General features: G+C 44.2%; 1 protein-coding gene across 1 annotated transcript; it reads right to left on the reverse strand.

The window, feature by feature from the left end:
- Positions 1–9,680: 9,680 nt before the first annotated feature.
- On the reverse strand, positions 9,681–15,624 carry si:dkey-6i22.5 (polyamine-modulated factor 1). Its single transcript, XM_064348460.1, has 5 exons — positions 15,327–15,624; positions 14,985–15,090; positions 11,469–11,569; positions 10,637–10,832; positions 9,681–10,239 (listed from the first exon to the last, which is right to left on the reverse strand). Exons 1-5 carry the CDS (start codon positions 15,548–15,550, stop codon positions 10,174–10,176), a joined length of 693 nt encoding a protein of 230 aa, XP_064204530.1. The 5' UTR covers positions 15,551–15,624; the 3' UTR covers positions 9,681–10,173.
- Positions 15,625–17,080: the final 1,456 nt, after the last annotated feature.

Genomic DNA, 17,080 nt, shown 5'->3' on the forward strand with positions numbered 1-17,080 from the left:
ACAGAGAGAGCCCGGATGTTGTTCTCTGGAAAAGCGAGAAATGTGCATATTTATAGCGTCTCCTTGACCTTCACCAGGGCTCCATATTCAACAGGTGAAATCACGCCATCACCTACACCAGTTCTGTCAAGAGGAATGGGCAAAAATTGTGCCGAAGTATTGTGAGAAGCTTGTGGAAGGCTACCTCAAGCGTTTGATTCAAGTTAAGTAATTAAAAGACAATGCCACCAAATACTAACAAAGTGTACCACTGAAAATCTGATATAGTACATAAAAGCTGAAAAATCTGTCTCTTAACTATTATTTTGAAATGACCTCTTATGGAAATAAAGTAGATACCCTAATTGACTTAACACAGGACATGTATAGTACCATGAAATGTGTGTAGTCCTGAAAAAGAATACCTTGTCTGGCATAAAGTGCCAAGGCCGATGGATTATGGGATGCTGACTGTTAGAAATGCTGGCTTTAGGACTGTGCACCAGGTGTCTTCACACAGGTATTGCAGGTGAAAATCTGCACTACGGGCGGTCTGGTTAGTGTGGTTACCTGACCACAATCAGGAGGATGCGCCTGTCTGATGTGAAGGCTGTGCAGCTCAGCCAATGGGCTCAGGGGTGAAAGGGAAGTTTCTGAACCTAGGACGTTCCAGCGATGAGACATGGATGGATATGACAGGGAGAAACAGGAATTAAATGCAAAATGGATGCACCTGAACCAGGTTTGGAAAGGATAAGAGACTAAATTGGCTGCTTTGCCCTGCCTATCATTACCTTACATTACAGGCATTTAGCAGACGCTCTTATCCAGAGCGACTTAAACAATTTTTTTTTTTTTACATAGCGATTACATTGTATCCATTTATACAGCAGAATATATACTGAAGCAAGGCAGGTTAAGTACCTTGCTCAATGGTACAACAGCAGTGTCCTAGCAGGGAATCAAACCTGTGACCTTCAGGTTATAAGATCAGTTCCTCACCCATTGTACTACAATTAATCTGATCGCTCTCTCTACACACACACACACACACACACACATACACACACATATACACTCACCGGCCACTTTATTAGGTACACCTGTTCAACTGTGCGTTAACGCAAATATCTAATCAGCCAATCACATGGCAGCAACTCAATGCATTTAGGCATGTAGACATGGTCAAGACGATCTGCTGAAGTTCAAACTAAGCATCAGAATGGGGAAGAAATGTGATTTAACGTGGCATGGTTGTTGGTGCCAGACAGGCTGGTTTGAGTATTTCAGAAACTGCTGATCTACTGGGATTTTCACGTACAACCATCTCTAGGGTTTACAGAGAATGGACCAAAAAAGAGAAAATATCCAGTGAGCGGCAGTTCTCTGGGCAAAAATGCCTTGTTGATGGCAGAGGACAGAGGTGAATGGACAAACTGGTTCGAGCTGATAGAAAGGCAACAGTAACTCAAATAAACACTCGTTACAACCGAGGTATGCAGAAGCATCTCTGAACGCACAACATGTTGAACCTTGTGTCAGGAAGTCGGCTTGAGTCTCCGTTGTGTTCCTGTTTCTTTATTACATTACATTACATTCATTTAGCAGACGCTTTTATCCAAAGCGACGTACAAAAGTGCATTTTCATGATCGTAGACAACTGCTGAACACGGGTTCAGTAAGGTACAATTACTTATTTTGTAAAGCTATTTCTAGCCGAGAACAAAGAACACTATCCTGGTCTAACATCTGCAAAGCCAAACTAGGCAGAAGAATAAGCTAGAGTATTAGGACAAATACAATTTACCAAGAAGTGCAGGGATGGGGCAACATGTAACAAGTGACAGGAAAAAGGGTTTTTTTTTTTTTTTTTTTTTTTTTTTTTTTTTTTTTAATATATATATATATATACACAGCGTGGTGGTGGTTATTCTAGGTATAGTCTGAAGAGATGAGTCTTCAGGCCACGGCGGAAGATGGATAGTGAGGGGGAGGTTCGGAGAGGGACGGGGAGTTCGTTCACACCACTGGGGAGCTAGGGTGGAGAAGCTCTGTGATCCCTTTGGGCGGGTGGGAGGGGTTGCAAGACGCCCTGCTGCCGCAGAGCGGAGTGGTCGAGCAGGCACATAGAATTGAGTCATGTCCTGCAAGTAGATAGGGGCTGTCCTGTTGGCGGCAGTGTAGGCAAGGGTCAGGGCTTTGAATCGGATCCTGGCAGCGACCGGTAGCCAGTGAAGTGATCGCAGCAGGGGAGTGACGTGGGAGAATTTGGGGAGGTTGTAGATGAGTCGGGCAGCGGCATTCTGAATCATCTGTAGTGGCTGTATGGCACAAGCTGGCAGGTTTGCAAGGAGAGAGTTGCAATAATCAAGGCGAGAGGTCACCGTAGCCTGGACGAGCAGCTGGGTGGAGTGCGTCGTCAGGTATGGTCGAATCCTCCTGATGTTGTATAGGAGGAATCTGCAGGACCGTGATGTTGCCTTGATGTGCTCCTTGAGGTCCAGCTGGTCATCCAGGACCACCCCAGGCTCTTTGCAGAGTGAGAGGCAGTCACTGTGGTGCCATCAACCGTGATTGAGAGTTCACGAAGCAAGGAGGTCTTGTACGGGAAGAAGAGCAGCTCAGTTTTGTTGAGGTTGAGCTTCAGATGGTGGCTGGCCATCCAAGTGGAGATGTCAGGCAGGCAGGAAGAGATCTTATCATTGATCTGTGTGGCCGAGGGGGGGAAAGAAAAGTAGAGTTGTGTGTCATCTGCATAACAATGATAGGAAAAACCATGTGAATTAATGACTGAACCAAGAGATCTGGTGTATAAGGAGAACAGCAGAGGACCCAGTACAGATCCCTGCGGCACTCCCGTGACAAGTGGATGAGAGGCAGAGGCAGACCCCTTCCAGGTGACCTGGTAGGTCCTATCTGCAAGATAGGAAGAGAACCAAGACAGGGCAGTCCCGGTAATTCCCATCCCAGCCAAGGTGGAGAGGAGTATTTTATGGTTGACCGTGTCAAAAGCTGCAGACAGGTCAAGAAGGATCAGGACAGAGGAGAGGCGTGAGGCTCTTGCAGTGGCAAGTGCCTCCGTCACAGCTAGTAGTGCAGTCTCTGTTGAGTGCCCGGATCGGAAGCCAGACTGGTGAGGGTCTAGCAGGTTGTTTTTTATTGTTTATTTCATTTTTTTTTTCCCTTTCGGTTTTATTTTTGCGTGTTTGCTTTTTGTGTGTGTGTGAGTGCATGGGGGGTGCTTTGGTTTTTTTTCCTTAGGTTCTTGGTTCCCGCCCACGCTCCGCCCCAGTCCTGCCGGTCCACCTCATCATTCAATCAAGCCCCGCCAGCCATCTTCACCTGCGTCTCATCTTCCACTCAGTTCTGTTGCTATATATTTTCTGTTAGCCCATTAGCCTGTGCCAGATCGTGCCTCTGTTTTTGTCAGTAGCCGTTCAAGCCTTAACTCCGTATCTCTGTGTGTTCCCGGTTTTTGAATTTTGCCTGTTATTCCGACTACGTATTTAGCCTGCCTGCTCTGTCATTTTAGCTTCTGGTTTTCGACTTCCGCCTGTTTCCCTGACCTGGTCTCTGCTCCTGATTCTGTACCTTTGCCTGATTGTGTTTGGATTTTTGGATTTTCGACCTGCGCCTGTATTCTGACTACGAGACTGTTGCTGATTTCTGTACCCTGTTTGTGGAAATAAATCGCCACGTTCTTCACTGGACTTTGGTCTGCTTTTGAGTCCTACCCCGGAGCCTGACACCTTGAAGCAGATGGGCTACAGCAGCAGAAGACAACCCAGTGCTAGCAAGGTGTACCTAATAAAGTGGCTGATGAGTGTGTGTGTGTGTATATATATATATATATATATATATATATACATACTCACCGGCCACTTCATTAGGTGACAGAAGTGGCACCCGGTGTGGTCTTCTGCTGCTGTAGCCCATCTTCCAGCAGGACAATGACTCCAAGCATACATCAAAATCTAAACAGAAGTGAAATCAACATCCATGTTTTCCAATGGCCATCTCAGTCTCCAGACTTACATTCCATCAAAAACCTGTGGTCTGAACTGAAGGGGGGGTTTGGATATCCATAAGTGCAAACCCAAAGATATCAATGGTTCTAAAAAGTTCTACATGGAGAAATGGTCAAAAATCCCTCCAAATGTGTTCTCTAACCTTATCACAAATTACAGGAAAAAACTCATGGCTGTCGTCTTTGCCAGGGGTGTTTTCACAAAGTATTAAACCAGGGATGCCAATAATTGTGGAAACTTTTTTTGGTTAATATTTTTATTTAAAAAATGTAAGACTTTGGTTGATTCCAATGAATCATTAATCAAGCACACTAGTTTACACATGTTGGAAAATAAAGCTTATGTCAATAACTGTATTATTTTTTATTTTAGCATTTTATTTGCATTTTTTGTGCATATTTATCAAGGGTGCCAATAATTCTGGAGCCCACTGTATGTATATATTGAGTACCATTTTGCCATCACTCTGATAGCAAGCGAATCTTGGTCACATCTGTCACAAGAACATTTTCCAGAGCTCTGCAGGCTCTTTTAGGGACTTCTTAGCAAACAGTTACCTGGCCATCCTGTTTTTGCAGCTAGTGGTTTGCATCTTGTAGAGTAGCCTCTGTAGCTCTGATCGTTAAGTCTTTTGTGAAAAGTAGACACTCACATATCCATGCCTGCCTCCTGAAGAATTTTTCTGAGCTGTCGGACATGTGTTTGAGAATTGTTCTACACTATGGTGAGAATTGTACAGTCATCAACCCTGCTTAGCTTACCAGGCCCTTTGAAATTAAATGTTGTGCTCTGTTTGCTCACCAGTGCTCTTTCTTCTTAACGATGTTCCAAACAATTGATTTCATAAGCCTTTGGTAAGCCTAAGGTTTGGCCTATGACTCTGACTGTTTTTTTCCTTACTCCTCAGCCTCATAATTGCTTCTTTGACTTTTATTAGCAAAACTCTGGTCCTCATACCGACAAATTACATTACATTTATTTGGCAGACGCTTTTATCCAAAGCGACGTACAAAAAGTGCATTTCATGGTCATGGACAACTACAAAACACAGGTTCAATAAGATACAATACATATTTTGTACAGCTATTTCTAGCTATTCAAACAGTGAACTATTCTGACCTAACCTCTGCAAAGCCAACTAGGCAGAAGAATAAGCAACAGTATTAGGACACAAATTACCAAAAAGTGCTGGGATGGGGGAACATGTAACAAGTGTCATGAAAAGGGGGGGGGGGGGGTGGATTTAGAGTGAAATATACAGAGTGGTGGTAGTTAGTCCAGGTATAGTCTGAAGAGATGAGTCTTCAGGCCACAGCGGAAGATGGGTAGTGAGGGAGAGGTTCGAAGAGGGACAGGGAGTTCGTTCCACCACTGGGGAGCTAGGGTGGAGAAGCTCTGTGATCCCTTTGGTCGGGTGGGAGGAGGTACAAGGCGCCCTGCTGCTGCAGAGCGGAGTGGTCGAGCAGGCGTATAGGATGGAATCATGTCCTACAAGTAGATGGGGGCTGTCCTGTTGGCTGCAGTGTAGGCAAGGGTCAGGGCTTTGAACCGGATCCTGGCAGCAACCGGTAGCCAGTGGAGTGATCGCAGCAGAGGAGTGACGTTGGAGAATTTGGGGAGGTTGTAGATGAGTCGGGCAGCGGCATTCTGATGCCAATAACAGACTCCAAAGGCAATAAAAATTGAAATGAAATTCAACACAGTTTTTCTGACTAAGCAGAAACACCTGGGAGGCCATTTGTGCCAAACATTCTGGTACTCACTGTATATATCCATCCTTTATCCATACCCACTTATCCTGGGCAGGGTCGCAGGGGGAGCTGGTGCCTGTCCCAGCATGCATCTATCACAGGGCACACACACCATTCACTCACCATTTACTCACACACTCATACCTATGGGCAACTTAAAGTCTCCAATTAACCTACCTGCATGTCTTTGGACTATGGGAGGAAACCGGAGTACCCGGAAGAAACCGACCGAAACTCAGGGAGAACATGTAAACTGCACACAGATTTGAACCAAGGACCTTCTTGCTGTGACGCAACAGTGCTACCCATTGCACCACCGTGCTGCCCTACTCCAGGTTTATACCACAATAAATGTGTACACCAACTCCTGGTCACCCCTAGTTTAGACCACAGTAAATGTTTATTTTCTGAATCCAGCGGTTCCAACCGTCAATGCCCTTGTTAAAATGTCCAGCACTCTGAATACTGAACACAACAGATATTGCATGCTAGAACCCCTCACTTAACCTGCATGTAAAATATATTTTATCTCATTTCTCATATCTCAATGTAATAATTATTATTTAAAATTTGAATTATCAATGAAATCGCCAAATTCATTGGTAGGTCAGTCTACAGTGCACTGGTGGAATCAACCAACAAGTCAAAACAAGCTCTATACCAGGTTTTAAGATTAAATAATTGAATTCAATAGGAAGCAGTCAATTATATTAATGAATTGAAAACATACATTCTTTATAGAATGTAGGCACACTACTTCTAAATTACACAACAGAAGACATTATACAAAACATTAAACAGTTAATCTAGAAATATGAGAAGAGAGAGAGAGAGATGGATAAGCCAGACCTTGCCAAAGTATCACCCACTTCCAGTATATGCGCCACAGGATGAAAGGAAACCAGCGACAAGCACACAACCAAGGAACCACCACCGAAATAAAACGAGGAAAACTTCTTCAAGGCTTCGAAACCAAACACAACACACAAACTTTTTCCTGTGGCCATCTTAAATACCTTACCCAGCATGGCTTGTTTGCCCTTATTGGGTGATGCCAAGTTAAGGTTTAGGAGAGAAGGGAAAGGGGGTCAGACTAATTTATGACAAGGACTGGCCTACCTAAAGATTGCATTCAAACTTAAAGTAATGGGAAATGTTAGGCATGCAGGGTCTCCGACTCCCGATATGGTGTCCTGTGTCATCTGGTTTGTCTCTTCTGAGGAGGTGAGACCCCTGGATTGTCTGCCTAGATTAGGGTATCAGTCGAATTCAAAATTGCCCCAATCACATTTGCTTTTATGCTTATGATGGGGAGGCCAGGCCACATACTTATTCACTGTTTCCCTCTCTAAGGCCAAAATCTAAACACTACATATCCTACAACCCCGTCATTCCGTAAATGTAAAATGCTCACGCAGGGAGCAGTCTTCAGCTGTCACTGAAGCTCACTCTGGTTTCCTCCCACAGTCCAAAGACATGCAGGTACACTGATTGGAGACTCTAAATTGCCCATAGGTATGAGTATGTGAGTGAATGGTGAGTGAATGGTGTGTGTGCTCCGTGATCTGTGATAGATTGGCCTGTCCAGGGTGTATTCCTGCCGCTTGCCAAATGCACGCTGGGATAGGCTCCAGCACCCCCCGTGACCCTGCTCAGGATAAGCAGGTATGACTGGGTGTTGTGCACACATTTATTGTGGTATAGACTAGGAGTGACTGGGTGTTGTGTACACATTTACAGTGGTATAGACTAGGAGTGACTGGGCGTTGTGTACACATTTATTGTGGTATAGACTAGGAGTGACTGGGTGTTGTGTACACATTTACAGTGGTCAAAAGTAGGAGTAGACGGGTGTTGGTGTACACATTTACTGTGGTCAAAACTAGGAGCAGATGGGTGTTGGTGTACACATTTACTGTGGTATAAACTAGGAGCGCCAAGGGGTTGGTATAATCGCAGCTAATCGCTAATTAGCTACCTGAGCCAGAGGTAATGACAGGATGCAAAAGCCTGCATGCAAACCTCTCCAGGTGCAGAATGGTCCGCCCCTGCTCAAACAGCCAGCTTCTGGGCTCCTGGGCCTAAGATGGTGGATTTGGTGGCAGCCGGTTAGGGGTTTGTATTATAAGCTCTGCCCCTCCCACCCGGCCGAGTTTGTATTGGCAGAGAGCCCAGAATGAAGGAGCTCATTACTGAGGCTTTAGGGTAAAATGGCCGACGGGGCGAACGGCCTTTTCGAGTGCCCTCGGCTGCCCGCTGCCAGACAAGCCCTTGGCCCCCTTATCCCATTAGCACCCATAATGCCCCCCTGCGGTTACCCCCGGCGATGATCACAGGGCATTAACCCGGGCGCCTATTCAGGCCCCCACACGCCTTTCACACTAACGCTTTCACAAGCCACTAAGTCCATTAGCAAAACCTGGGGGGGGGGGCTGGAGGACAGGGAGGGAGGGACTGGAGGGAGGTGGAGAAAAAAGGAAGGGGAGAGAAGAGGAAGAAGTAAAGATAGAGGGGAGATTGAAAGAGGGAAGGTGAAGAGTAGACAGTGGTAAGGACAGAAAAAGGAAGAGAGGAGTGGAGAAAGAAAGAAGGGGTGGGAAAGAACAAAAGAAAAGGGATAGAATTACTAGATTTACAAGTCATTAGAATTAATAACTCCCGCATTTTGTAATAATCTGCCGCATTTTGCGATGAACAGCCTTATGTAATAACCAACCAAAATGGTGTCTTAATTCATAAAAATCATTAAAACATCATAACAACAATGTTAATTTTATGCATTCTAGCATGAATCACACTGACTCAAAATTCATTTTAAAAAGATACTATTAGTTCAGTAGATTAGTAGTATCTTTCATTTCAAAACTACATCAAGTGTCACTGATTAGCTTAATAGAAACTGTACTTGAGGGTTCATGGGAGACAAAAACTGCACAACACTGAGTGTTACACAAACATCTAAGTACTGGTATGTAAGGCAGTATGTAATAATTTATTACAAAATGCGGGGAAATTAATTACATATTGTGTTCAAGCTGTGTATGAAAAAATGTGGCAGATTATTACAAAATGCAGGTGTTATTACATAATGAAGTGAAAATGTATTACATTTTGTCAAGTTATTACAAAATGCGGTGTTATTACATAATGCATTGTTTCATGCCTTGCCTTGCAATTTCACACACATTCAAAATACACACCCATTAATGTTTGTAAATGAATTGTTCTGTTGGATTCAAGATAGAAGTAATCAGTAGATATAAAAAGTATTTGGTAGGTTCAGAACGTTACGTACAACAGTATTTTGACTCATTCATTCACTTTAACTGGTCATTAATGGCTGGTTGTGAAAAGCTCCAGTTGCTTTCTTATGTAAGCATTATATCAGGTTATTAACCCTTTGGTTTTTGGGAATGTTTTTCTAAATTATAAGTCAGTGTTCTAGAACTCCACAGCTTTCAATTACCAGTAGTCCTTGTGACATCAGCATTTAGATCTGTGGTAACCAACCTTGTTCCTGGAAATCTACCATCCTGTAGGTTTTCATTTCAATCCTAACAAAGCACACCTCATTCAACAGCTACAGCAGGCCTTCCCAACCCTGTTCCTGGACCTCCACCATCCTGTAGGTTATCGTTTCAACCCTGACAAAGCACACCTCATTTAACAGCCAGAGATCTCAGTGAGAGCTGCTTATTAGAAGAGTCAGCTGTGCCAAATTAGGGTTGAAATGACCGACAGATCTCCAGGAACAGGATTGGCCACTCCTGCTTTAAGTTTTGTTATGTTGGTGTTCTTATATTATTTCATTTTTGTATCGTGAGGTACCAGTTTCTGGGCAACATAATAAAAGCACTTCGGTATTCTGCAATACCAACCCTGCTCACTGCCATCTACAGAAGGTCAAATGTTGGAGAACAAGTTGTGCAAGAAGATTTACTAATTTTCAAATAGTACAATAAAGAAAAGTAAATATAGGCAATGAAACATCACTTCACGCTGAAAACACAACCAGTTGCTATTCCTTACAAGGTTGAACTTCATTAACCATCATGCAGCAGGTGACATATCTCTAAAGCAACATAATAAGTCTGTTTTCTGACTAAACAACCTTGAACATCATGGAAAGGAAAAAAAAAAACTTTATTCAAGTGCATGCAGCATTTATTTACCTATTATTATTTAACTCCCCCACCCCCCACTCCAAGCGTCACAAGGTCCATCTCTGGAAGTTCCTATGTGCTCATTCAACAGTCCACATGACATCACCTCAGTCCCAAACTAAAGAAATGTCAGCCATGACAGAAACAGCTTACTTGCCTACTACAGAGTATACAAGTTGCATACAGCTTGCATACTCAATAGTAGGCAAATAAGCTGTTCCGGACACAGCTGTTGAGTCTGGAGACAGGAAGTCACGCTGTGTCAAAGTTCTGCATAGGGGACAGGGTGGCCAGTGTGTCCAGAGTGGCTGTCGATGCCTGGAGGGACAGAGAAATGAAATAAACTGATAACAAGCTGCTGAGTTCGGAGAACAGTGTGTGTGTGTGAGCGTGTGTATGTGCGAGTGTTCGTGTGTATGTGTATGTGAGTGTGTATGTATGCGAGTATGTGACTGTGAGTGTGTGTATGTATGTATGTGTGTGTAAGTGTGTCTGTGTGTGTATGTATGCGCCTGTGTGTACATGTCTGTGTCTGTAAGTGTCAGAGTGAGTGCGTGCGTGCGTGCATATAGATGTGTTTGTGTGTGTGCAAGTTGACGTGTGCTCGTGTGTACGTGTGTGTTTATATGGGTGTGCGCGTGCATGCTTAGGTACATCCATACATGCATGTTTGCGTGCATGTCTGTGTGTCAGTGTGTGCACACTCATCTCTCACCCTCCATTCCTCCATGCCGCTGGTGATGTGCTGCTCGGTTTCAGCGATCCTGTCGCGCCCTGCCCGCACCCTCTGCGCCAGGGCGGCGTTCTCCTTCTGCAGCTTCTTCAGCTCACGCCGCAGGTACTCCCGCTGCTGCAGGTAGTACGGCATCACGAAACTGCACAAGTCCTGCTCCGGCACCCCACTCGGACGCCTGGCACGAAGTACACACAGAGCCAAGATGGCAGCAGACACAGGGCGAAAAAGGCAGCAGACAGGGCACACAGAGCCAAGACAGCAGCAGACACAGGGCAAACGGAGCCAAGATGGCACCATACACAAGGTGAACAGAGCCAAGATGGCGGCAGACAAAGGGAACACAGAGCCAAGATGGCGGCGCACACAGAGGCAAAATAGCAGCACACAGAGCCAAAATGGCGGCACATACAAGACAAAGATAATGAACACAGATACACACACAGGGCAGAGGCACAGAGAGAGGCACACAGACATCAGGGAGACAGAGCAAATGCAACATGACTGAGAGCACTGTCAGGCCTGAACATTTAAATTTTTTTTAATTTACCCTTTATTTATACAGGACAGCTTGACAGAGCATGCATGCTCTCTTACAGTACACGACCCATTTCACACTCACACACACACTCAGTTACACAGAATCAGTAATATAAATAAAAACATAGCAAGTTCAAAAAGTTACAGTGACCAGTAGCGTCACATTCTCAGCTCTTCAGCAATGCGGCGAACACGTCTGAGAGCTAACGCACGACCTTCGGTGGACGTGTGGAGAGACGCACAGGCCCGAACGGATGGCGGTTTCCTTCCTCACCATGCAGGCTCTGTGCAATCCCTGCACTCCTCATCCAGCCGGTCCAACTCCTCCAGCTTAAACTGCAGGTGTCCCTCCTCCATGATCTGCGTGATGTCATCCTGCAGATAGGAAGTGACACACGCAGCACACGCACAAATTCATGACACTTTTCATGCAAAACTTGGGGCCTGTTTCACAGAGCAGGATCGCAGAGTTAGCTGGATAACTGCGCCAAGTAAAACCCGGAACCCTTCCAAATCTGGAACATGGACTGAAGTAAAAAGAGCCGTTCCGGGTTTTACACAGTAAACCTGCTTCATTAAATACCCCCCCCAACAAGGCACACATTTCCATGTGCTGGACAAGATCGCTGTAAGCCAAATGTGTTCGAAATACCTTTACTTTTATCACCACTCTGACAGCTCTGCTCCTGTATGTTGGCTATAGATTCTAACATTTGTTCTTTTTGACTTCAGCCCTGGTATTCATAATGTGCAGTCCTCGGATCCAGGTTCCCTTGCCCATTAACAGTTAAAAGGTCAAACTGATCCGCACTGGTTTTCAGAGGTTCTTCATGAACACAGGCCCAGATTAATAATGAACAGGACATGCTTATTAATTTACGGAGCACCTAAAGGGACGCGAGTGAGAGAAAAAAAAGTTAATATTATTGCGTTCCCTCGCAAATATACACTGCCTGGCCAAAAAAAGTCGCACTAATATTTTGTTGGACCGCCTTTAGCTTTGATTACGGCGTGCATTTGTTGTGGCATTGTTTCGACAACCTTATGCAACGTCACAACATAATATTTCCGTCCAGAATTGCATTGTCTTGCATTGACGATGGGTTAGTCGAACCACTCCATATAGTCTTCTCCAGCACATCCCAAAGACTTTCAATGGGGTTAAGGTCAGGATTCTGTGGTGGCCAATTCATGTGTGAAAATGATTCCTCATGCTCCCAGAACCACTCTCTCACAATTTGAGCCCAATGAATCTTGCCATTGTCGTCCTGGAATATGCCCGTGATCCATTGATGGGATAACCTGGTCATTCAGTACATTCAGGTACTCAGCTGACTTCATTTTATTGCCGCACAACATTTCTGAGCCTTGACCTGACCAATTGAACCCCAGATGATAACACTGCCTCCAGAGGCTTGTATAGTGGGTATGTACACTCAAAAATAAAATTTTTGGGAGGGAACGCAAAAGTTTTTGTGAGATATCGCAATAACTGCGAGGGAAGGCAAAGCGTTGCGAGATCTCGCAAAACTATTGCGAGGGAACGCAATAATATTTTTTTAAATGATCACCCACGTCCTTTTAGGGCAGTGGTGTCAAACTCGTGCCATGGAGGGCCGTGTGTATGCAGGTTTACATTCCAGCCTCAGATCTTGATTATATAATTAGTTTAATTATTTGCTGAATTAGGGATGCAGGTTTGTGCACAATGGTGACCCGACGTCTATGGTGACCCGCATTGTCTAAATAAAAATTTTCTTATATTCTGTGCTTCAATGCAGTTAAACGCATATGGCTGAATGAGTAATTGGACTCAATTAAGGCAGCATTAATTGGTTGGAATGAAAACCTGCATACACACGGCCCTCCATGGCACGAGTTTGACACCACTGTTGGGGCAAGGGTCCTCAATCTTGTCCAAAATGGGCTGGTGTGGGTGCAGGCTTTTGTTTCGACCAAGCAGGAACACACCTGACTCTACTTATCAAGGTCCTTAGCAAAGGGGTTGATTAGTAGAATCAGGTGTGTGACTGCTTGGTTGGATTGAAAGCCTGCACCCACACCGGCCCTTTCTGGATAAGATTGAGGACCCCTGCTATAGGGGCTCCGTATTAACTTGCCATGGTTAGATGGGATTTGTTTTTTTCAACTGCGCATCAACTGCTTTAAAATTGTATTCCTAAATCAGTATATGAAGCGCTTCCTTTCTTCCGTTTGCTATGATGCATCATCCCTTTAGTTCATAGCAATGGTCTCACGACTCATCGAACCCGGATAGAAGAATGCTGCTGATGATGTTATTAGGAGGAGGAAGACGCGGTAATGACTAGGGATGTATCCGAATCCGAATACAGTATTCAGTAAGCACGAATAATGCGATGGAAACAGATATTTCTTTTACCCGAAGTTGCTCGTTATTATTCGGATTCGGGAAAAAAAAAGTCAGCGCCATGTTGAGTTCTCATAGCCTCTATCTAACGTGACAGGGACAGGGAGAGGGAGAGGGAGGGAGGGAGGGAGGGGGAGGGGAGGGGAGGGAGGGAGAGGGAGGAGGGAGGAGGGAGAGGAGGAGAGGAGGGAGAGGGAGGGAGAGAGGGGAGAGGAGGGAGAGGAGAGGGAGAGAGGGAGAGAGAGGGAGGGAGGAGGAGAGGGAGAGAGAGAGGGGGAGGGAGGGAGAGAGAGAGGGGAGGGAGGGAGGAGAGGAGAGGGAGAGGGAGGGAGGGAGGGAGAGAGAGGGAGGGAGACCAACAAACTTTGAGCCACTGCGCTGCAAAATGTTTAATAAATAAGTTCTGTGCGTCAGCCATTATGTTTCTTCAAATAGATTCATATTAGTGTGGATGGCCACAAGATAAAAATGCCCATTCTGTTTGCAACATAGGACTTTGATTTCACTAACTAGTCGTTTCATTTACTACACATTATTGAAAAGTGATCGCTATATTCTGTAGTCGCCCCCACCGAGGCAGCGCATAGCAGGCAGCGGGCTGAGTGCTGACCATTCCCGGCTACCAGGGAAACTCTCGCATCAAGGAGGAGGAGACGTCAGGTGCGGGAGCTAGCGAGACAAAAGCCTGGTGTGGCAGCTGGATTTCTTTCAAACCCCCGCAACCTATACATCAAAATGAAGCTTAGAATCTGTAAGTTTCAGTTGTACGTGCTAATTTCCTCAATTTAAAAAAATCAAGTCGAAATATTTTACGAAACGTTTTACCTTGTATTTCAGTCAATATTCATCCGTTTAAGATGTAACATGCTGTATGTATCAGCCATAGGTCTTGGCTATCAAATGAACACAAAATCCAGTCCAGATTATAATGGTAGGCAGTTGCCAGCAAGGGAAAATGTGAGGACATCAGATGGTTTGCAGTCTATCCAAACTAAGATCAGTAGGAGAATAAAATAAAACGGGCAAAAAAGTTCATGAACCATTATGTTGTAAAGTGGGCATTCACGATTCCCCAGCACATCAAGAAAAGTGAACGAAGCATCAATGGAATTACAGATTATTCCCTTCATAAATTCCAATGATATTAATTTATCTATATATCATTACTGTAAATAAATTTCGAATGCAAAACAGAATCTTTTCATTTATATATTTCTTCAGTTTCTGATTGTTCAATGTCCCCCCAGTTAAGGGGGGGGGATTTAACTTGACTTCCTGTATAAACCACGCCAACTTCCTGTCTTCTATCCGAATACAGATAAAGATAATTTTGTTGGTTGAACAGATACAGATAGAGATACAGATAATGACGTCTCTGCACACCCCTAGTAATGACGTCACCTGGATTGAGGTCCGTAGCTCTGAGACAAACTGCTTGTGGATGCCTTCTGTTAACTGGGGCTTCTGTTTGTAAAACGGGTGAAAGGTTTTGGCGAATCTGTGAAAACTGCAACAAGACAGACAGTATTTCATTACTGTATTTCATAACAATGCTTTCATGGTAGTACTAGGCTATTCCTTACAATAGGTATATGGCTAGATGGATAACGGACTACTAGCTAACTCCTTGTAACTTAAAAGATTATAACCGGTCACAGTTAAACAACCGATTTTAAAAGTCAATGTAACGTCAACTGTCTTGTTAATCTAACCAGCTCACTAACTAACTTTAAGTAACGTTACCTGGCGTCCGCAATCACCCTTTGCAAGCTCTTCTCCATAACTTTGTTGAAAAGCTTGAGCCTGTTCGCCCGCGGGTCGGACATGTCCGCCTTGTTTTCGGTGCTGTCGCTCCGGTCTGTAGACTGTCCCGACATATCAGACTTGCACGCCTGGTCTTCAATAGACTTGTCATCCCCATTTTTTGAGGTTACTTCTTTTCTCTCCGGTTCTGCACTCTCCTCCATGTTGCTTTTTCTGGTGAGATGTTTGCAAATATGCGCCAAACCTTTAGCGCCGCCTCCGAAAGGCCAGGCTTGTATGACGCATTCGCAGCCCCGTTTATTGGCTAAATTTCCAATCAGTTAAGAAACTCCTCCGTTGAGCACATAGACAGCATAAAAATAAGCGCCGAGTTTCTGTCGCCGGTGATTGGTAGATCTACTCAGCAGAACTGTCACTCTTAGCCAACGCCCACCTTTTAAAAACACATTGCAGTGCTTTCAACATTTACTGTCAACGACGCAATGCTGGCAGTGTTTTCACTAAAATGAACGGAACTTTACCTGCCACGTTCCCAATAGCATCTGATATTAAACTCAATCTACGAGTGTGTCGGTTGATATTTCAAATAAATATATATTTTTCCTGGACTTCATCTATATTCGTATTATGATCAACTGAGATGATAATACAAATTTAGATGGATTATTTGAAATATTAAATTGTTTTAGCTAATGTATTTTAGCCCCAATATTATTTAAAATATGTAGATAATAAAATACACAGTCAAAACCAAAATAACTTAACGGGCTGATAACGTAATCTGCGTCAGCCACTGGGCATAACTACAGCTGCTGCAGTCTGCTAAATTCTAAAAATGTAAATGTATTTTTAAGAAAATAAAATACCTTAATATATCACTAGTAGTTTTGCTGGTCTTCTGGCATGCTTCTCTACAATTGTAGGTTTTACTGCCTCATCTCTAATGGTGGTTTTCCATCCATGTAAAATGCGCCTTCTGGGAGTTTTGGTTAGAAGTGCCTGCTTAACATACTTAACTGAAGTACCTTAACTTACCTACAGACAATTGCAAAACACAACATTTCCCCCTGTGTTATAGTATGAATGTAAACACCATTAAGTAAATCAAGGGGCTTAATCTTAAACATATGGCATGCATGAAGTTAGCCTCTGCATGATATACTGAAAAAAATTTAAAATCCTGGCTGTGTGTGTAAATTGTCAGAAAGTAGGGAGAAAATATCGCATTGATTTTTGACATGGACAGAGAACTTGAGGCAAGTAAAACAGCCAGACATCACCACCTAGTGGATCTCTGTTACTTCTGCGCCTCCTAGATGACAGTTTTTTCTAAAGGCCGGAACCATAACCTCCGTAAGCGAACGCAACACCAGACAGACGCACTACAAACACACGCCCTACATAGGCCCGAAACATACCCTATGCAAATACGCAAACGCTAATGACAACGCCAGTACGTTTCGGGCCTGAGTTACATGTATTATCCCAAAAAACTGACCCTGGGTCTGTTCAATCTTTATTCACAAAATGGTGAGGTTCCATAGTATGGATCACTGGGCTGATCCTGGATCAGCCGTATCTTCTGTGGGTTTTCAGTCTGCGGTTCATGCAGCACAGTAAGATATGCAATTTAACCCCCTAGGCTAAAGATCCCACTCCCTGACCACAGCAATTAATCATATTCTTATCCAGCAACTAGGAAGTGGTAAGTAGCCAGCCTCTGTCATTTACAT

The sequence above is a fragment of the Anguilla rostrata genome, chromosome 8 (assembly GCF_018555375.3).
Source record: "Anguilla rostrata isolate EN2019 chromosome 8, ASM1855537v3, whole genome shotgun sequence".
Lineage (NCBI taxonomy): Eukaryota > Metazoa > Chordata > Actinopteri > Anguilliformes > Anguillidae > Anguilla > Anguilla rostrata.